Source organism: Cnephaeus nilssonii (assembly GCF_951640355.1).
Source record: "Cnephaeus nilssonii genome assembly, chromosome: 2".
NCBI lineage: Eukaryota > Metazoa > Chordata > Mammalia > Chiroptera > Vespertilionidae > Cnephaeus > Cnephaeus nilssonii.
The window spans coordinates 60,450,821-60,473,644 of NC_137073.1; the positions used below are offsets into that span (position 1 = coordinate 60,450,821).

Here is a 22,824-nt window from a genome sequence, read left to right on the forward strand (position 1 = left end):
ACAAACTCTAATAGGACAGAAAGAGCATGGAAGTGAAAGGCTATGTGACCTTGGGCAAATAATTTAACCTTCGTGTGTGCGTGTGTGTGCGTGTGTGTGTGTGTGTGTATTTTCCTTTGTAAAATGGAGCTAATGGTACCTACCCCAGGGATATTTATGGGATATTTATGAAATTGGCTGAGTTAATGAGGAACCTGGCCCATTGCCTGGCTCATTTTAAGAATACTACAATAAAAGCTATTCCACTCCCTTCTTTTTCTCTGGCACTAATCCGATTGTGGCGAATTATGAGACAGTAAAATGAATATGAGATGCAAGCAAAAGTTTAAGGCTGTAAATATTAGAACAGAGATTTTATTTTTTATTTTTTATAAGAACAAAGGAACTAGGTTCATCTGATAAGTTTATGTTTACGACTTTGTCTATCTCATGACTGTGTGTTATATTAATCTCACATTTCCATATTATACCTAAGAAAATGAAGTACACAGGGTAAAGAGAATTCATTTTCCAAACAACCTATACTGATTCCCACACTTTAAAATACTTTGGAAGGGTGTGTGTGTGTGTGTGTAGGTGTGTGTGTGTGTTGGTGAGGCTGGAAGTTGGATAGATAAAGCAAGATTGGCATAATGTTACAATGTTGATAATTATTGAAGTCAGGTGATTGGTACATGGGGAATTCATTATGTTATTCTCTCTTCTTCTGTGATAAAAAGTTTTGAAAAATTTGGAGTCCTCTTATCTCAATACTATGTATTTCCCTACTCATTTTACTTTAATTAAAAAACCCCAAACTCATTGGGAATGGTAATGTGAGAGGTATATTTATTTTTTAAAAAATCAGTGAATAGAGAAAAAAAAAGGCATATTAAAAAAAAGCAACATCAGTAAAAAGATAGATAAAAAGAAAGTAAAAAGGAATTCTAGGGCAAAGAAATACAATAACTAGGGAAGTCTCTGTCTCCCAGGTGAACGAGCCTGTTGTAACGAGGGAAAGCTTGTGCAGGTTCACCCTCCTGCAGACATGGGGCGCAGAAAGTCAAAACGAAAGCCACCCCCAAAGAAGAAGATGACAGGCACCCTAGAGACCCAGTTCACCTGCCCCTTCTGCAACCATGAGAAATCTTGTGACGTGAAAATGGACCGTGCCCATAACACCGGAGTCATCTCTCGTACTGTGTGCCTAGAGGAATTCCAGACGCCCATCACGTATCTATCAGAACCAGTGGACGTATATAGTGATTGGATAGGTGCCTGTGAGGCCGCCAATCAGTAGCAAAACAGAGGACCCACCCCCTTAGCAGCCTCGCTGCCGAGGACCAGCCCACTGGGTACCAATCCAGAGACATTCCTGAGGTCCAGGGTGTGCGTCCGGGGCCTTCACAGCCCCCTGCCTGTGTATGGAGTGGATGTGGATGTGAATGTTTGGCTGCAAGTATGGCCATGGGGGTGTGCTCATGGGCAGGGGGCTCCAGGGGCCTGAACTGCCTCCTTGGCTCCAAAAGCCGTTGACTTGCTCCCTCTTTTGGCCCCTGAACCCCTGGCTCTGGAGCCCTGGCTTCTCCAGGGGCCAGTGTCCTGACATCCTGGTTGCGGGCAAGCCCACAGAGACAGTCTCAGGACTCTCCGCCTCCTCACCCCCTCTCCAGCACCTTGCCTGTGTGAACTGGACCCACACCCTCCTCTGCCTTCGAAGGACTGTGGCCTGGGATTCAACACCACTGGATGGGGGCCCCGGTTCATGTGTAGTTGCTTTTATAGAAGAGGAAGGGGCTGGGATGGGGACTGTTAGTCACCAGCCCTTAAATAAAGCAGCCGATGCAGAAAAAAAAGAAAAGAAATACAATAACTAAAATGAAAAATTCACTAGAGGGATTTTCAAAGGAAGATTTGAGGAGGCAGAAGAAATATAATAATAACCTACAGATAGGACAATTGAAATTATTGAATCTGAGGTACAGAAAGAAAAATGATTAAAGAGAAGTGAACAGAACTTAACAGATCTTTGGTGGGAGTCTCAGAAGGAGAAGGAGTGAAAAAGAGGCAGTAGATTATTTAAAGAATAATGGCCTAAACTTCCCATATTTGATGAAAGATGAATATAAACAAGAAACTCAACAAACTTCAAGTAGGATGAACTCAAATAAATCCACATTACAATCAAACTGTTGGAAGACAAAGACAGAATATTGAAAGCAGCAAAAAAAATTGACTGTCACATACAAGGCATATTCAATAAGATTGCAAACCTTAGAAGTCAGAAGGCAGTGGGCCAAGTATTGGTGAGCACGTGAAGAAGTTGGACCCTCTGTGTACTGGTGGTAGGAATGTAAAATGGTACAACCACTTTGGAAAACAGTAAGGTGGTTCCTTTAAAAATGGCTAAAATGGAAGCAACCTAAGTGTTCATTCACAGATGAATGAATAAACAAAATGTCATATATACATCAATATCATCTTAAATGTCCTTATAATAAAATAAAAAAAGGAAAATGGTAAACAACATAGATACTTAAATACAATGCTATATATTTGAATTCATGTTTGTAAGACAAATTGGGATGTGTTGTTTAATGGGTATAGAGTCTCAATATTTTCAAGATAAGAAGAGTTCTGGAGATAGATGGTGGTGATGGCTTCATAAGAATATGAATATACTTAATTTCACTGAACTTTACACTTAAAAATGGCTAAAGTTGTAAATTCTATGGTATATGTATTTTACCACAATTAAGAACAAAAACAAAAAAACCTCAAGGAAAAGATAGAATAGAAATGGGCTGCTTAGAGAAGTCTTGTATTCCAGGGAAACAGCCTACTCGGAACTAATTATCTACTCATTCACCTAAGAATCTCAAATGACCACCCACTTTTACACCCCCAGCAAGCTCTATCATTCTTTAAAAAGCACTTGTAGAATATAATTAACTTTTTGGGAAGTGTCAAAACTGATTAAAGAACACTATCATGAGATATCACTCTTAGTTTAAAAGTCTTATCTGCAATGGGAAGCAAAGTAACTCGTAAATTGCCAACCCAAAGACTAAAGTGTCTGACCTCCATACTCTCTTCACCTAAAGCCTGTGCCCTTTTTGCAGACACTATAATTTGCATTCCTACCCCTAAGCATCACTGCAGCCAAGTGGTCTGTCCAGCCATGGAAGGCTTGTGACAGACACTCTTCCCAGGCTGGCTGCAAGGATGGGCCTCCCAAATGACTGGGCTCCTTCATCATGCTGCCACAGGGCCCACGGGTCTAATTAGGCTAAGGAACACCTTTAATTAATATGGACTAACCAAGTCAACTTAGGACTCAGGAATGTAATTACTGGTGTAAACCAAATGTACTCTTCATCATTATGAGGCTCATCAGATGTTCTTCAACTCTAACTTTATACATAATTCTTCAGAAGTTCAATGATATTGATGTTATTCAATGTGGAAATATACAGTGCAATGTTTAAGGGAATGTGGCATTCCTTTAAACAAACACATCACAGACATGTCTTTTAATTAATTATATTTGCCTAAATTTTTAAAGTTAGGTCAGTCACAATTTTTTTTTTTTTCAGTATTTAAAGGATCCCACTAAAGATATTTGCTATAAGACTTACCAAAAGCCATGCTATTATATATCAATATATTATATATATAAGTATATATTATGATATATACATACATGCATACATATCATGTATATACCGTATTTTCTGGCGCATAAGATGACTTTTTAACCCAGGAAAATCTTCTATAAGCCCAGTCGTCTTATACGCCAGAAAATAAGGTATATATGTTATAAATTGGCTCCATGGACCTTTAGGGGATTTATTGGTGGGCTTTTTGGTGTATAAGTGTATATTCTTTTGTGGAAAAATGGCCCTTAACTTGCATTTAATTCTCAAATGGTCTTTGATCACCCCCTCACAATCACTATACAAAACTGGTTAGGAACCTAAGCTGTACTGTCCATATTTTTAGCCATTAGTCACTCATGCCTACTGAGCACTTGAGATGTGGCAAGTGTGAACTGGATTTTGAAGAATTAATATGAAAAAGAAGATATAAAATAAATGATTTATACAGTGATTACATGTTAACATAGTGTTTGAGATACAGTGGGCTAAATAAAATATGTTATTAACTTTATCTGTTTCTTTTGTTTATGTGGCTACTGGAAAATTTAAAATGATATATGTGGCTCACTATATTTCTACTGGACAGCACTGGTTTAGGAAAAGTCCAAGTTTGGCCACAGGCATATTGCTGACTTTAGGACCTTCCTACTAGCAAACAATTTCTATAATACTATAGTTCCAAAACTGGATTCTAAGAGAGGTTTTAACAAAAATGTCACCCTACTCTTAAAAGTAAGAGTTAAAAGCATAGATTTAAACTACTTTCATCCAAATGTTCCCCCCCATAATTTCCTTTAGAGAATCACCAGTTTGGAAGGATTCTGATATCAGCTCTGAACCAATGACATCCATATTTGCAGACTTCATTTTGATAACCTCAGGACAATAATGACTCAAAGCAAACTTTTAAAAGCCCAGAATACATAATGGGAAACAGTCATGAAGAAATATCTCAAGGGAAACTGGAATTCCCAGTATTAAAAGTATATATCCATGGTACTTTGACTCATGAATCTAACGAGTCCCTTACGTGGTGCCTATTATCACCCCCATTTTATAGATATGGAAACAGGTTCAAAAAAGTTGACTCATTGCCCATTGAGAACAAGAACCCTGTCCTGTTTTCCACTGTGTACCTGGAGGCTAGCACTTTGCCTGGCACATAGATGTTCAGTATATGGTCACTGGCTAGTAAGAGACGGGTTACTAATTCCAACACAAGATTGCTTTCTAAACAGGTTCTGATTACAACATCCTTGCCTTTTTTTTTTTTTTTACAATACCGCATGCTGGTAGAGACTGGTATACATAACTAATGTAATCTAATGTTAAATCTTGCCTCCTAGTTCCTACACATTACAAATGCCAGCTTGACTGGATATCACACCTAATCGGTTGGCCTGGCATTCAAAACACTAAACAAATGGAACATCTTTGTTCCTCATCCAAAGTACTAATAAAGTACAGAGCAGCGCTACCTCCCACCTTCCCCACGAGGGTCTTAACCACACTCAGCTGCTTCTGCTCCTTGGCGTTTGGGGTTTTCTCCACGCCTCCATCCCAGCTGCCTCCCCTTGGCGTTGGAGAATGCACGGCCAACAACATGCCTCCGTTTTAAGCTTTGCTCACGGGTTAAAAACAAACACTAGATATTAGTTCTCCAAGAGCTGAGTCCGAGTTCATCCAGGAATCCCCGTCCTGGGGCGGAATTCCTCCAGCAAAAAAAAATTCCTGTTTCATTCAACTTCTGAGCCTGAGCTGAGCCCGGTGCATCTGCTCACACAGACGTGCACGTCCGGGCGCGCTCCCACATACCACTGCAGGGTGAGTCCGGGCCTCTCCCGGAGCCTAGCCTGAAGATACGAGAGGAGGTCGCACCCGGCCTCCACCCCTTCCCCGCCAAAACCCGGACAATACCTCGTCCGCACGCCCAGAAAGGCAAAGCGAACGCAATCCCTTCCCTTCCCGGTCCTGCCCAGGGACGTTCGCTTCCATTTACCGTCTTGTACCACCAGCTTGCGAATGCCATGGTGATAACCGGTTTGCTCTGAGCAACACGACGCGGGACCCAGCGAGAACTCGGGGTGCGGTGCTGAAGGCGCTGGGCTCCACTCCACCTGCCCTTGGCCGGGCTGGCACAGAACTCAGCCAGTCCCGCAGCTGCCAGGTAGGCGGGCACCCGGGCGGGGTCTGACGCAGGCCCCGCCCCCAACGGGCTGGCCCCGCCCCCATCTGGCTCCCGGCTGGTAGGCGCGAGGTGTTATTCCTCCCGGCAGCCACGCCCTGCAGCCCCGACTGGACGCGGAAGACCCGAGCCAGCCGTGCAGTGGAACGACCCCACCCACCCTGGGGCGGAGGAGGGGGTCCCGAAGGAACGTCGGTCCCTCTCATCCTCACATCGCTTCACTCGTGTCTCACCACCCAACTTTTCCCGGCGCGGGCCACCCCCGACCCGGCTCGCGCCACGCCCAGCGCCCTGAGCCCAGGCCCGGGAATCCCTGGCCACCTCCCGCCACCTGCCCTGCCCGCGGCGGGCACACCGTCCTTCCCAGAACGGGAGGCGGCGAAGCGGGTGGCAAGCCAGGCAGGCGACGCCCCGAGGAGGCGGCCCGCGGCTTCTGGGCTGGGGTCCTCCCCGTGCACGGCCCTGCGGCTCGGACGGGTGCGCCACTCACCTCCGGGGTGCAGCGGGCCGCTGCGGCGCGCCGGGGCCGCGGGGAGGCGGCGGGCTTCTGGCCCGACTGGGACATGGCGAGGCGGCAACGAGCGCTGCCTCCGGGAGGGCGCCGCGGAGACTGGCAGGGAGGCTGCCCGGGGCGGGGAGGGGCCGGCGGGCGCGCCCGTGAGGCGGCTTTTCCGATCCTGCCCCGCGCCCGTGCAGGGGCTGCCCCTAGCCCCGCTGGGCCCTCCCCTTCCTGCCCTGCCCGCCGCGGGCTGTAGCGGTCCGGGCCCGAAACTTAACACTCTCGGCCCCGCACCCCCTGGCCTGCCCGGTTCCCTGCGGGTCACCGAGAGGAGGGCGGGAGGTCCGAGGTTCCTTCTGAGACTGGGCCAGACTCGTGCAGCGGGAGAGCGGGGACCCGGGTGTGGCCGTCTACGTCTGGACTCTTCTCCCTTAGAACCTCGAGAAATAGACACCTTCTCGGCAGTCTGCCCTGGCTTCGCTAGAAGAATTTACCAACCCAAACCTGGTCCGGGACCGTCCGGATGGGAAAGCGGATCACAAAAACAAACTGGTCTGTGTGTTTGAGAAAGTGCGTGCGCGAGCGCCTGCGTATGTTTTGTCATTTTACTTTTTTCTTTTTTTTCGGGGGGGGGGGGCGGGGGGAGTGGTGTTGCAATTTGGAAATTTTCATAATGTTTTTTGGGAGGAAGCTGCCAAGTCCCGATCCAAATGGAACAACAGTCCCAAGTGGAAACCCCTTATAGGCTTTCCGGAGCCTGGCGGGTTTTCTTTCGGAGGCTGATTGCTTTTGTCTTTGGCTCATCTTACACAGCACTTCCTGGTTTTTGTGGAAGTGAAATGTTACAAGCTCCTCTGCAGAGACTGTCAGCCTGCGGTGGCTGCCTGCTAGTGATCAGACCCGACCATAAAACCTGTTGCCCTTTAATGGCATTGACACTTTGTGCCTCAGGGTCACCACTCTACAGCGGTGTGTTTTAGGCAGGTTGAAGAGAGAGAGGCCAGATTGTAGGGAAAGATTTGTCATGCTATAGGGATTTTGGCAGCATGGACTTCTTGCTTTTTCTCATTTTTAGGGATTCTGATTTCCCTTTACTCAAGAGACTGGCTAGCCTCATTCTTAATGAGGGGAGGAAGGAGGGATGATTTAAATGCATTTCCTCTTAAGGTGTTCTCCTTACTGTCTAGGTATGTAGCATTTCCAACAAGCAAAAGGAATTTGTACATAAAAAAAGAAACAACTTGGATATGGGGTCTATGATTGTCATTTCAAGAAAAAGTGACCGATGGCATCAATTACATGCATAGTTGGGGAAAGTGTCATAAGCCTGAAAAACTGCTTTTCTGAGTAACCAAACAACGGCAATAACTTAAGTGAGCAGTAAAACTATAGGGATGAGGGGATAAGCAGCCCCACCTCGGGCCCAGGAACTGGAACCATTTTCTAACTCAGGAGCCTAGAGGCCCTAGATTTGGGTGTTAGATCCCAGAGAACATTAATCTGGAAGGAGAACAGTTCTCATTAAAGTTTGAGATGTTTTCTAAGGGAATATTTGAAATGGAATTTAAAACAATTAGGTGTATATTTCCTGAAAGGATTCCATGTATATTACTGTGAAAGGAATTGTAGAGGGAGTGATATAAAGATTTAGCCCTGGCTGGTTTGCTCAGTGGTTAGAGCATCTGCTCATGGACTGAAGGGTTGTGGGCTCCATTCCAGTCAAGGGCAGGTACCCTGGAAAAAATATCCTTAGGTGAGGATTAACAACAACAACAGAAAAGATAATAAAGATTTAAATACACAGTTTCTGCCCTCTAGAGATCTGCACTTTAGCCGAAGCCATGTGGCATTTATAACATGTGATCATTTGGGTGTCATTGAGAGACATACAATGTGTGACTAGTACAAATGTGTTTTGGGAGTTGGGGGTTCCGTGGATTTTAGTGACTATAGGAAGAGAAAGGAGGCTTGAGTGGGCTGGCTGGCTGGCGGGATGTGGACTGAGGCAGTTCAGGAAATAAAAAGTGCCCATCTACCCGGCTGAAGTTGCTAGTCCAAGTTCAGAAGTAATCCATCCATCCATTTATCAACTTACTTACTAAGCAGCTACACTGTGCTCATGAGATAGTTGATACCAAAATCTGGAAGAGATAGTTGGAACTCATATGAGCAGAACACTTGCAGGCTAAATAGTGCACTGATTCGATGACTGTGAGTAAAGAAAAATTTCAAAAAAGTTGAAGAAGAGGGTGATGGTCTCGTTGAGGAATTTGAAACTTTAATACCAGAACCAGCAGTTGAGTATCTTGGAGAAGCTCCTTTTAAATATATATGGCAACTTTTGCTACATTTTTATTTGCGCATATTATAAGAATTTAACCCTTGTATTTACTCAGTAACAGGATACCTGCTGTGTGTCAGGCTCTGTGGAGGGACCAGGGACCTCCTACACTCAAGGACATCAGAGTCCAGAAGGAAAGACAAACCCACAAACAAGTGACCGCAGGGAAGGACTATGGCCCGGAGCGGTATTTCAAGAGTGCTGTAGGATCTAGGAGGGGCTTTTGGTGCTGACCTAGGCGTAGGTGAGCTCAGGGGCAGCTTCTTCCCCCCCAGGTTTGACTTGAGTGAGCTGAAATCCCCTCCCTCTTCATCCCTATAATTGTTCGGGAACTTCTCACTTCTCACCAGGAAGCATATAAGATGGGAAAAAGACGGGATGGGATCCAGAGAAGAAGGCAGTGGAGCCCAAGAAAGAGCTTCGGTGGGGCAGAAGGAAGCGAACAGAGACATGGTGCTAAAGGCCACGGGAGGGGCCTTCTAAAAGGAAGGGCTGGTCCACAGTAAAAAATGTCACTCAAAGGCTGGGTGGGACAGTGTATGAAGAGCGTCCTTTTGATCTGACAGCTGAGAGGTTTTTGATAGCAGTCAGTGAGTAAAACTGAGAAGGAGACTGTGTTTCTCTGAGGTCCCCACCGTTTGGACAGTCCCCTTCACTTTGGGTGGTGTTTTTTCCACACCACCACGTACCCCAGGAAGGGACCTTACCCTGGAGCTTCTGGCTGACATCCAGTGTCCTCCAATGCCACTGAAACATACTTGTCCTATCTGCCATCTCCAGACTCTCAGTCAACTTTGCTCCACTCCATAGTGATGTTTCCCTGAGTAAACCAGAAAAAGAAAAAAAAAAAAAGAAAAAAAAAAGAATCCTTGTAAACAGGCAAAGACTAATTAGCAAATATGCAAAGGCTCTCAGCCTCCTTTCCCATGTACCAGTGGTCGGCAAACTCATTAGTCAACAGAGCCAAATATCAATAGTACAACAATTGAAATTTCTTTTGAGAGCCAAATTTTTTAAACTTAAACTTCTTCTAACGCCACCTCTTCAAAATAGATTCACCCAGGCCGTGGTATTTTGTGGAAGAGCCACACTCAAGGGGCCAAAGAGCCGCATGTGGCTCGCGAGCCGCAGTTTGCCAACCACTGCCTTATGCCAACATGGATCTGAGTAGGAGCTGCATGCATCTGACTGTAGAATGAAGCCTCAGTGGTGAAGTTCTTTCCATCCTTGGGAGTATGAGTTTATAAAAACAAAGGAGAGGAAGGTGCTAGTCAGTTGGAGAATACGTGTAGACAGACCACCGGAGCCTTGCTATGTACTATGGTCTGAATGTTTGTGTGCCCCTCAAATTCATAGGTCGAAATTTGAATGCCCATCTCAATGGCATTAGTAGGTGGGGGTGCTTCTGGGAGGCGATTAGGTCATGAGGGCAGAGCTTTATGCCCTTGAAAAACAATGCCCAAGAGAGCTCCCTTGCCCCTTCTGCATGTGAAGAAACAAGGAGTCTCACCTCAGAAGAGGGCGCTCACTCAAACAGGCTGCACCCTGATGTGGGACGTCCAGCCTCCAGAACTGTGAGAAATGCATTTCTGTTGCCTCTAAGCTCCTTAGTCCAGTGGTCTGCAAACTCATTAGTCAACAGAGCTGCAAACTGCGGCTGGCGAGCCACATGTGGCTCTCGAGCCGCAGTTTGCCGACCACTGGCCTAGTCCATAGTTTACTTTTTTATAGCATCCCAAGTGGACTAAGACACTGTGCTTCTCAGATCACATGGGCTTGTGCATGGATGGCAGAAGGGGGAGGGGGAGGGGAGGAGATGGAAGGACGGAGAGACAGAGGCAGAAGAGAAAAAAATAAACAACAGAGGAAGTAGTTTTAAATTTTCACTAACAGACAAGAACTACCAGACAAGAACTCGAGTCACACACATGCATATAGTTAGGACTTCAGGTTTTCTGTCTCCATCCTTTATGTCCCTCCAGCTAGTAAAACACCTAAAAATACCTTCAGGTCTATTCTTCAGCATGACAAAATTTCCTGCTTCTTGTCTATGTGGACCAAAGAGGACTGAGATTACATCCCCCCCCCTCCCCCCAGGGATTTATTAGAGAGTCTCTTGGGATTAAATGTCTGCGGAAGGCAGGCAAGGATGGGCAAAGGCGGCAGTTGAGCTGGGATGCCTATCTAGGAGAAGCCGCAGGTAACCTGCAGGGAAGGATGAAACGGGATGCCCTTTAGCGATCGCCTTAGAGATGGCTGGTGTTGGCAAGAAAGGGCCTTTGAAGCTGGAATCAACCAGTCCCTGGATAGGATTGAGGGGGCGGGAACATGGCCTTAGGGGAGGAAGGTAGCTCCCTTGAGTTGGGGCAACCCCCAAAGGGGACTGGGAGATGAGGGCTCTCTGTCGGTGGCACTCCCAGAGGCTGAGATAAGGGCTATTTTATTCCTGAAGGGGACTCAGGTAGCTTATCACACCCATTACACTCTTCAGTGTTATATAACATCATACAATTTTGCAGATAGAATGGAGGAGGGAATAAATATTGCAAAAGCATGTTGTCAAATTGCTATTTAACAGAACATTAGGTTTAAAAATATTACCCATTCAATTAAATTTCTCCCCCTTTTATAATGACTTTTGCCTTCAAGAGGGGTCACTGAAGAGCAATTTGTTTCACAGAGCAGCCAAGCTGTTAATATGACTATCTAGATACAGAGAAACAACATTTTTACAGTGGTGATTGCTAAGAATGGTTAGAAATAAAGGGGAAATAAAATTTTTATGTTTTTTGTTTTATCTAGTAACATTAAAACAAAAAAAGATTGCTCTATAGGTTTGGCAGCAGGCGAGGAGGTAGGTATAAGACACTCCCGGCTTGCCATGAAGTTCCAAGAGCCTTCCTTCATCTGTCTTCTGTTTTCATCGCTAATTCCCCTCAGGTTTGCAGCTTTCCACCCTTGGGGGTGTGGGTTTATGAAAAGAGCACAGTTCTCAGGGTTAGTACAATCTGCGGCCAGCAAATAACTAGCACTGCAGAATCGTCTTCTTCAATGTTTACAGCCCTTGATAGCTCCTAGATGCCTCTCTCTGGATGAAGTTTAGACCCCTTAATATGGTCTCCCAGGTGCTGCAAGATCTGACCTGGGCGCACCACATGCCTTTATCCACCTTGCTCTCCTCTTTCAGATCCTGGAGCATGCTTTGGCTTTGCTCATTTCCCATCCCCTAAAATATTCCTCCTTTTCCATTCCCAAAGCTCTCTCCAACTTTCCCTGGCATTTCATTATATTGTAACTGTCTATACCCCAAATAAGGTCCAGAATCTGCATGGCTTAATCCTAAATGCAGATTGTATTTAAAGCAACAGTGGTCCAGCACTGCAAAGGTAATTAAAAGGTAATGTTTTTAATTTCTTTAAAAATATATGTTTTTATTGATTTCAGAGAGGGAGAGAGAGAGAAACATCAATGATAAGAGAGACTCATTGATTGGCTGCCTCCTGCACACCCCCCACTGGGGATCGAGCCCAAAACCTGGGCATGTGCCCTTGACTGGAATCGAACCCGGGACCCTTCAGTCCGCAGGCCGATGCTCTATCCACTGAGCCAAACCCGCCAGGGCAAGCATTTTAATTTTTACTGCAATTGAACACGCCTGAGTGGGCACACAGTCTGAACACTCAGCCGAACATCTTAATCCTTTCTCTCTTTATCTTATTCCTTTTAACTCCCCCATGCTCTGAAACTTCTATACTCTCCAAAACCAAACAGAAGATGTGATAAGAAAAGGGTTTTGGGAATTTGGTTTTGTTTGTTTGTTTAAATATATTTTTATTGATTTCAGAGAGGAAAGGAGGAGAGACATAGAAACATCATTGATAAGAGAGAAGTATTGATTGGCTGCCTCCTGCACGCCCCCTACTGGGGATTGAGCCTGCAACTTGGGCATGTGGCCCAACCAGGAATCAAACCAGGATCTCCTGGTTCATAGGTCAAAGCTCAACCATTGAACCACACTGGCCCGGCTGTTTGTTTTTCAGGTGATGAAAATGTTCTAAAACTGGCAATTTACGTGTCTGAATAAAATTGAAGAAATATACTAAAAACATCGAATTGTACACTGTAAATGGGTGAAATGTATAGTATGTAAAATAAAATTGTTATTAAAAAATACTTCTTTACAAACCTGTCTTCAACATAACTATGAATTTCACAAGAACACTTTAAGATCCATCTACAGGACAAGGCTATCACCTAATCTTCTATTCACCCATTTACATGTGCAGCTCCTCCAAGGATTTTAGAGAGATACTCACAGCAGGGCTAGTTTTCCTGCTGGAAGGATTCACACTGCATGTTGGTCAGCTACTTCAAGCAATAAATGTATTGCTGGGAAATTATCTTTAAATCTTTAAAAATGGTTATTACAAATAAAAAATTAGTTCAAATAATTTAGGGGTGTTTATTTTTAGAAAATTCTTGTTAAACATAAAACTTTTTCTAATAAAATTTTATTTTAAAATAATTTTAGGTTTACAGAAAAGTTGCATTTTTACAGAGGGTTCTCAGTTTCAGATTCCCTGAATATGACTATCTTTCATATTTTTCAAATGCATTTGTCAAAACCAGGAAACCAACGTTGGGATAGTACTATTAACTAAACTCCAGACTTATTTGAATTTCACCAGTTATTTCAAAATTTATTACAATTGACTGGGATTCTCTTTTTCTTTAACATCTAAACTTTAAATTTTTTAGATTCTAGTGCCTTGGAAAGAAATATGTTCTAAATTATAAGACAGTGTAACTCTTACTTTCCCAGAGGTGAAATGTGAGTATGTATAATTCTTTTTAAATTATGATTTTTTAATTTTAAGATGTGAATGAGTGAGGAAACACAGTAAAAGCATCTCAAACTTTACTAGTCCAGAGGACAAAATGGGAGAATATTTTTCATAATCTTAGATTGGAAAGCTCTCTCTATAATGTGACATAAAACTTAGAAGCCCTAAAGGAAAAGTTTAATAAATCTGACTACATTAAAATTTTCTCACAGAAAATAAGTATATAAAAAAAGATAACATAAAAATGACTATTCACCAATAATAGAACCAACAATTCAATAGAAACATCACATTGTAAAAGACTCAAGTAGAAATTTCACAGAAAAAGGACATTACATGGATTACTAGCAAGTGAAAATCCTCTCCAACCTGATTCAAAATAAGGCAAAAACACATAAAGCCACAATCAGATACCATTTTTATCCTATTAGATTGGAAAACACAAAAAGGATTAACAGCACATAATACTGGCAATAATGTAAAGCAGGAGCCAGTATTCCACATTGCTGGTTGAAATATAAATTGATGCAACAATTTTGTTGGCAAAGTATGGATTAGTAGGCTTATTTTACAGATGCAGATACTGAGTCTCAGAGAAGTTTAGTAAATTGCCTAAAAGCTCCCAGCTAAGTACCAGAGCTGTGATTCAGACCTATATTTAACTGAGCCCAAAGCCCAAGCCCTTCACCAGCACACATCCTACCTGCAGTAGTCACCTAGGCAGAGGTGAGGCGGCCACTGTCAGGGGTAATCCTAGGAGGACACGTGATACAGGTCATGCAAGTTCTAGACAACCCTAAGATTTTCTTCCAACTCTGTTTGCCTTTGTTATGTTGGATAATCAAATCAAATGTTGTCACAAGGATATTTTTAAGCAAAGATAATTGATTTAATATCATTTTAGCTAAAGCATTAAATGGCGCTTAAAACCCAGGGGGAGAGATATGAAGCAGAAAAGTGAGGTGAGTAATCCACAGCACCTAATTATAAGTTTAACTGCAGATACGATCAGCTCATGACACACCTACAAGGTGGAAAATACATGTTTAGGTGATTCCTCTGTGAAGCTTCCACTAAACGCCCAGTGTCAGAGAACCTCCTGACGTGCAGCATTTGGCCAAGCCCACTCAAGGAATGAGTGTGTGCCATTTACTTATTAAGACTCACACTTGACATGTATTATTTGGACATGTGATTATCTTGCCTATATTGAAATGATGCAAGGCAAAATGTAAGATGTGATACTTGAAGTCTCCCAGAAACAAAAAGGCTGGTGACAGAAATGGTGGTCACAGGGGCTCCAACAATGAAAGGCTGACTACTGCATCTTTCAGAAGGAGCTCACACGTTTACACATAGTATGAGCTTCTACGTGACTACTCATGTTTTCAAGAATATATAAATCAGTTAATAACTCACTGTTACATCAGAATTATGGAAACAGAAAATGAACAGTAGCCCTGGCCAGTGCAGCTCAGTGTGGTTGAGCATCAACCTATGAACTAGGAGATGGCTGGTTTGATTCCCTATCAGGGCACATGCCCAGATTGTGGGCTTGATCCCCAGTATGGGGCATGTAGGAGGTAGCCAATCGATGATTCTCTCTCATCATTGATGTTTCTATCTCTCTCTCTCCCTCTCCGAAATCCATAAAAATATTAAGTATATTATAATATATTTGGAAGTGGGAGCTAACCTGAATAAATGAGAACAATTGAAGACAATATAGGTTTGTGCTAAATTTTGGAAGAATGCAAATTATGGAAGTCCTTAAAAGCCAGGTCAAGGAGCTTAGACTTTTCCTTTTATTATGTTTATTGTAGAATTTATTATTAATAAAACCTAAACAGGAAAAATAAAACTGAAATAAAATTACCTCCAAATCCCAATACACAGTTAAGTTATTGATATATAATTTTATCTTTATCTACATCTCTGTAACAGACAGATGTAGATAAAGATATTTGTAACTGCATTATTTACCTAAAATAGGATCTTGAATATTTTTTTGGTGTCAATAAATATGTATTAGAAGTGTTTAAAGAGATCAGAAAGGGAAGAGAGAACTGTGGGGTAAGTGACCAGCCAGGCCTCATGGTGGGTGGGCTTACGCTGGAGCCTGAAGCATAGGCAGGATTTAAAGAATCAGGGGATGAGACTCTCCAGGCAGTGCAATGTGGAAAACTGCAGAGAAGGGGGAGACAGCTGGCTTCCTGTGGAAAGGGTGAGTAGGGCTGGGAGAATGGAGGGTTCAGGGCAACTTTTCTTTATCCTCTCTGAGAACCAAATAGGGAGGAATGGGTTTGAGTGTAGCCCACAGTCTTTCCCCATAAAGAGAATCATGAACGTGACGTGCAGTAGTGAGAGGAGCGATTTTCTAGTTATGCTCTGTATTTATTGAAACTCTTTTGTTATTAAGTAACAGAAAAAGCCAACTGTATAAGTTCAAACAAAAAAGAGGGCAGATTAGTTCCAGGAAATAAGGGACCTGCCAAAACTAAAGAGTTGAAATGCAACTGGCCTCACTTCAGACTGGAACTCATGGCTGGAAGGCCACAAGGAAGCTCACCCTCCTCTATCTCCATCTGTCTCTCTGCTTCCCTCAGGGACCTACCCTGTTCTTTCTCTGCAGGCTGGCTTTCTGGGTTGTCACTTCTCATAGCGAATCCCAGTTCTACAAGCTTCTTATAGTTGTTGTCATTTAGAAAGTTTTTCTCTGTCTTCTTAACCTTCCTATCCAGGCCCACCTCCCATTGAGGAAAGCAACCCTGTTTGGGTCAGTTCAAGTCAGGTCTACGCTTGGTCCCATCAATTATGGGTTGGGAGGAAGGGGTGGAGTGATGAGGCCATAATGAGCTCTAGGAAACTAGTCCAAAGAAGGAGGAAATAGAACATGCTGGGAGGATACTCCAAATGGTCCTGTGCATGCTCTCAACTCCCTTCTCTCAAAAAATTAGGGGCTCTCTAATGAGGTACTGCAATAAAATAAAATAAAAATCAAGATTATGCAAGTGCCCAAAATGACCTTGAGTATTATAATTGAAGAGATACTTTTTCTCAATAAAAAGAAATCTGGACATGGGATGGGTGTGTAGTCCACTGAGGAGACTCTTGGAAAGGGCACATTGTCCTCTGAGCTTGAAACAATAGAAATATAGGGGGGAAATAAAAATAAATCCAACACCATTATTTATGTAATGTGAAGTGATCAGAAATAAAGATTAAGACTATTATCAACGCCAAAGAGATGTGACATTAGGCATATATTGATATACAAAATCTTACTCTGCTAATCACTTTTTTCTTGGTTAAATCTTACCAAAGCATTTGCAGTAACATGTGGTTTGGGTGTGGTGGTAGAAGCCTGGGTGAGTCACGTTGATGACCAATTGTGGTTTCTTTTTCTCTATAGTGAGGAAATATGGTTTGCTCAGCATATCAGCCCAGGTTAAATACCTTCTAGGTACACTGCAAGAAATATTTATTAATGGGTAAAAGACATGCTGAAAGAAGAAATGAGGGCAAGGAGGAAGGAAAAGCTAGGTGACTATACTTTGATTGGGAGGGGTAGATTAAGATATATAGAAAGAATAAGATAATTCATATGAAAACTGTGTCACATGGGTAAATAAAAACTGATTCCTAGACCACTTTGTCTTGGTAAATTCCAGACAGAAACAACACATTAAAGGAAAATCTGGCTTTGCTAAGCACTGAAGTAAGCGGTTTACCTTTGAGAAAATTGGGCTGCTAACATTTTTATGTAGGAAATTCACTCAATAAAATGGTGTTTGTGAGAGGAATGGAAGTTAGAATTTCAAGAATATAATTTGAGAGATACACTTGCCAGCCAGAGTAGTTCATTGTGTGACTCAGTTGTCAGTGTTACCGCAGGTCTGAGGGCCCATAATGAGCATGCCATTACCTCAGGACGCGGATACATACAACAGGGCTGGGGTTTGGTATATTCATTACCATGAACGCATCATCCTAAAGTTGTTTTCTTGGTTGCCTAGCAAATACTGCAGTTGTTTCAATAACAAGACATCCTATCAGTACAAACAAAAACAAAACAAATACTTCAATGAAGTTCATCAGGAAATGGAAAAAAGCACCCATTCTTGGGGATGAACACACCAGGATGAGTTCCATTTGCCAGGTCAGTCAGATATGTGGGTCTAGATCAGGGCTTTCCTAGAGTACTACTCAGGTGTGGATCACCCTACGGTTTGGAGAATGTCTGGAATGCTGGCTGAATGGGGATATATCAAAAACATTCATCAACTGGAAAAGAAGAAGTAAAACTATCCTTATTCGCAGATGACATGATACTATACATAGAATACCCCAAAAACTCTATCAAAAAACTATTAGCCCTAATAAATGAATTTGGCAATGTAGCAGGATACAAAATTAACACCCTGAAACCTATGGCCTTTTTATACACCAATAATGAACTCACAAAAAGAGAAACGAAAAAAAAAAATCCCATTTACCATTGCACCAAAAAAATTAAGATACCTAGGAATAAACTTAACTAAGGACTTAAAAGACCTGTAGTCAGAAAACTACAGGACATTGAAAAAAGAGATAGAGGAAGACATAAACAAATGGAAGAACATACCATGTTCATGGATTGGTAGAATCAACATCATTAAAATGTCCATACTACCCAAAGCAATCTACAGATTCAATGCAATCCCCATTAAAACACCAACGGCATATTTCAAAGTTCTAGAACAAACTCTCCAAAAATCATCTGGAATGGCCACAGCAATCCTGAGAAAGAAGGACAAAGTTGGAGGGATCACAATACCAGATATCAAGCTATAATACCAAGCCACGGTTCTCAAAACTGCCTGGTACTGGCACAAGAACAGACATATAGACCAATAGAATGGAACAGAAAACCCAGAAATCGCCCCAAGCCATTATGGTCAATTAATATTTGACAAAGGAGGCAAGAGCATTCAATGGAGTCAAAACAGTCTCTTTAATAAATGGTGCTGGGAAATTTGGTCAGATACATGCAAAAAAAAAAAAAAATGAAACTAGATCACCAATTTACACCCAAAAACAAACTCAAAATGCCTAAAGGACTTGAATGTAAAACAGGAAACCATAAAAATTCTACAAGACTCCATAGGCAGCAAAATAGCAGACATATGTCGTAGCAATATCTTTACAGACACAGCTCCTAGGGCAATGGAGACTAAGGAGAAAATAAACAAATGGGACTGCATCAAAATAAAAAGCTTCTGCACAGCTAAAGAAACCATCAACAAAACAACAAGAAAGCCCACTGCATGGGAGAACATATTTGCCAATGATATTTCCAATAAGGGTTTAATCTCCAAAATTTACAGAGAACTCATACAACTTAACAAAATGAAGATAAACGATCCAATCAAAAAATGGGCAAATAGACACTTTTCAAAAGAGGACATACAGAAGGCCCAGAGACATATGAGAACATAATCAAAGTCACTAATTATTCAAGAGATGCAAATCAAAACAACAATGAGATATCATCTTACACCTGTCAGAATGGCTTTCATCAACAAATCAACAAACAAGTGCTGGCAAGGATGTGGAGAAAAGGGAACCCTCCTGCACTGCTGGTGGGAATGCAGACTGGTACAGCCACTGTGGAAGACAGTATAGAGTTTCCTCAAAAAGTTAAAAATGGAACTCCCATTTGACCCAGTAATCCCACTTCTAGAACTATAGAAACCAGAAACACCAATCAGAAAGGATATATGCACCCCTATGTTCATAGCAGCACAATTTACAATAGCTAAGATTTGGAAACAGCCTAAGTGCCCAACAGCAGATGAGTGTATTAAAAAACTGTGGTACATCTACACAATGGAATACTATGCTGCTATAAAAAAGAAGTAACTTTTATCATTTGCAACAGCATGGATGGAACTGGAGAGCATTATGCTAAGCAAAATAAGCCAGCCGGAAAAAGATAAATATCACATAATCTCACTCATATGTGAGATATATTGATCAACATAATTTGATGAACAAGAATAGATCCAGAGACAAATGGTAGGGGAGGGTGAGGAGATAGAGAGCAACCAAAGGACTTGTATGCGTGCATATTAGCATAACCAATGGACACAGACACTGGGGCAGTGGGGACTTGCCCGGGGTGGGAATGGCTGAGCGGGAGGGGGCGGTCAATTGGGGAAAAAGGAGACATATGTAAAACTTTAGACAATTAAAAAAAACAACAATAACATTCATCAGCTGGAAGGAAGTTGCTTCTGACTTCTGCCAAAATTAGTTTGCCCCTGTCCAGAGGATGCTCTGGTATGTAAAATTTTTCAATGAACAATAATAAATGTAATGCAATAATTGCAACCAGCATTAGTACACAATGATCATACATGAGGCACTGTACTAAGTGCTTTAATACATTGCCTCATCCAGTCTTCAGAATAACCCTAGAAAGTAAGTATTCCAATTTAATTATCCACAGGTAACAGATAAAGGGACTGAGGTTCAAAGTGATTAAGTAACTTGCTCAAGGTTAGACAGTAAGTGGCAGAGCTGGGGTTTGAACACAGCTGGGTGGATCTAAAGGTCATCTGCTTTACCCACTATGCTGTCTGCTTACCCACTATGCTGTGTGCTTACCCACTATGTAAAAATATGATGGCCTCCAGCAAATGGAACTTTTGATGCTCACCTTGGTGTTTGTCTCTGTTATTTATTACTCTATAGAAATTCTGATTCAAGTATATATTTGTATGAAAATCTATTACTAATTCTTTTTTAAAATAATTTTTAAATTTTAGAATAGTTTCAGATTTACAAAAAAAGTTGCAAAGATAGTATAGAGAGTTTCCCCTTTGTTAACATTGCACATTACCATGGTACATTTGTCACACACCCAATGAACCAACATTGGTACATTACCGTTACCTAAAACAGACTTTATTCTAATTTCCTTAGTTTTTCCCTGATGTCCTTTTTCTGTCCCAGAACCCCATCCAGGACACCACATTACAGTCAGTCCTCATGTCTCATTAGGCTCCCCTGTGCTGTAAAGGCTTCTCAGACTTTCAGGACCATAGAAACAAAGGGTCATTCTTATAACCCTTTGTTATAAGAATGTATCAGTGGTATATACTTTCAACATGATTTACCACTCACCATATTAATCTGGGTCACTTGGCTGTTGTAGTGTTTGTCAGGTTCTATGACTGTAAATTTACTTTTTACACTTGTCTATACTCTTTGGAAGCAAGCCACTAGACAGCCCACATTCAAGGGGTGGAAAGTTAAGCTCTACTTTCTTGAGTAGGAAGTATTAGTTGCAATTCTTCTGTATGGGGTATTTGTCTCTTCTCCCCTACTGCTTTATTTATATCAGTATGGACTCATGGATATGTATTTTATACTTTGGGTTATAGTTTATAGTACATTATTTATTGTGTTGCTGAAATGTTCCAGCGTTAGCCATTGGGAGCTCTTTCGGGTCAGCTCTGTTTCCCTTTGACATACCCCATCATTTTATCTCTGAACATTCTTTCTGGCCTTACAAGATGCTTCAGGCCTGTTTATGTATTCCCTGTTGCAGCACTAGAATTAACCATTTCTTCAAGGCATCCTGATTCTTTTTATTAAAAAATGGTATATCTACACATTGAAATATTATTTAGCCATAAAGATGAATAAAATACTGATCTATGCTACAACAAGAATGAACCTTGAAAATATGCTAAATGAAAGATAAAAGCCAGACACAATAAGCCACATATTGTATGATTCCAATTATATAAGATGTCCAGACAGAAAGCAGATAAGTGGTTGTAAAGGGATGGGGTGGAGTTGGGACTAATTGCTAATTCGTACTAAAGTTCTTTTTGGGGTGATGAAAATGTTCTGGAATTAGATAGTGGTATTGATTGCAACAATTGCAGCACAGAGTTAATACACTAAAAGCCACTAAAGTACACATTTAAAAATGGTAAATTTTATGTCATATGAAGTATATCTCAATTTTTTAAATGCTATTTAAAAAAGAAAAATGCTTAAAGTGAGTTGTGAAGAATAAACAAGGAAAGGTCCTATGAGTGGACAGTGGAGAAATAAATTCTAGGTAGAGAATATCAAATGTACAAAAGCACAGAGCCATGAAGCAATACGTTATTCAGTTCAGGACTCTGCAAACAACTATTTAAAAAAACTTTAAAAATATACACTGAGTGGCCAGGTTTTTATGACCACCCCATCAATACTTCGTTGGGCCACCTTTTGCCTTCAATACTGCAGTGATTCTACTTGGCATTGACTCCATGAGATGTTCAAAGGTGATGCGAGGAATCTGACACCATGCCTGATGAATAGCACTGTCCAGTTCTGTGAGATTTAATGGTTGTGGAACCAGCTGCCAGATGGCTCTTTTAACTTCGTCCCACAAATGCTCAATTGGATTGAGATCTGGTGATTGTGGGGGCCACCTAAGCAAGGTAAAGTCTCCCTTATGTTCTTGAAACCACTCCTGCACAATACGAGCACCGTGGCATGGCGCATTGTCTTGTTGGAAGAAGCCATCTCCATTGGGATATGCCAGTGGTCAACAAATTGCGGCTTGCGAGCCACATGCAGCTCTTTGGCCCCTTGAGTGTGGCTCTTCCACAAAATACCACGTGTGGGCGCGCACATACAGTGCAATTGAAACTTCGTGGCCCCTGTGCAGAAGTCGGTTTTCGGTTCTCAAAAGAAATTTCAATTGTTGTACTGTTGATATTTGGCTCTGTTGACTAATGAGTTTGCCGACCACTGGGATACGCCATCAACATGATAGGATGAACTTCATCAGCAACGATACTTAGGTATGCTGTGCTATTCAGACGTTATTCCACACGAATTAAAGGGCCCAAATAATGCCAGGAAAACATGCCCCAAACCATAACACTGCCCCCACCAGCTTGAAGGGTTGTACTCATGCATGTGGGGTGCATGCTTTCATGCTGTTTCCACGAAATTCTCACTCTGCCATCTGCATGATGCAACTGGAAACGTGATTCATCGGACCACATGACTTTTTTCCAATGTTCGACTGTCCAATCCTTGTGTTCCTGTGTGAATTGGAGACGTTTTATCTTGGTAACTGCAGACAGCAAAGGTGTTCGAACAGGCCTTTGGCTTCCATATCCCATACGATGCAGTGTACGGCTAATCTGCCTACAAACATCAGGTGGTCATAATAATCTGGCCACTCAGTGTATACATGTAGCATAAGTCCTGACTTTTTTTTTTCTTTTTTGTAATGCGAGTGACTGACTTAAGCTTTAATT

The 22,824-nt window shown here is 42.1% G+C and overlaps 2 protein-coding genes across 5 annotated transcripts in view; one reads left to right on the forward strand and one right to left on the reverse strand.

Moving 5' to 3' along the window:
• The window catches only part of CAST (calpastatin), a 124,604-nt gene extending 117,758 nt beyond the window's left edge, over positions 1–6,846 (reverse strand). For 2 of the 4 annotated variants that reach the window (XM_079791488.1, XM_079791485.1), the window contains exon 1: positions 6,314–6,845. In XM_079791488.1, coding sequence (XP_079647614.1) covers positions 6,314–6,388 — 75 coding nt within the window. In that variant the 5' untranslated portion in view covers positions 6,389–6,845. Of the gene's footprint in view, positions 1–5,637; positions 5,791–6,313 lie in introns of those variants that run through there. The other 2 variants (XM_079791486.1, XM_079791487.1) reach the window with 2 other exon arrangements.
• Positions 538–2,146, forward strand: LOC307111535 (transcription elongation factor 1 homolog). The gene has a single exon (XM_079791534.1). It carries the CDS (start codon positions 1,028–1,030, stop codon positions 1,277–1,279), a length of 252 nt encoding a protein of 83 aa, XP_079647660.1. The 5' UTR covers positions 538–1,027; the 3' UTR covers positions 1,280–2,146.
• Positions 6,847–22,824: the final 15,978 nt, after the last annotated feature.

Coding starts and splice junctions, on each gene's coding strand:
- LOC307111535 (XM_079791534.1), top strand. CDS start 1,028: ATGGGGCGCAGAAAGTCAAAACGAAAGCCACCCCCAAAGAAGAAGATG.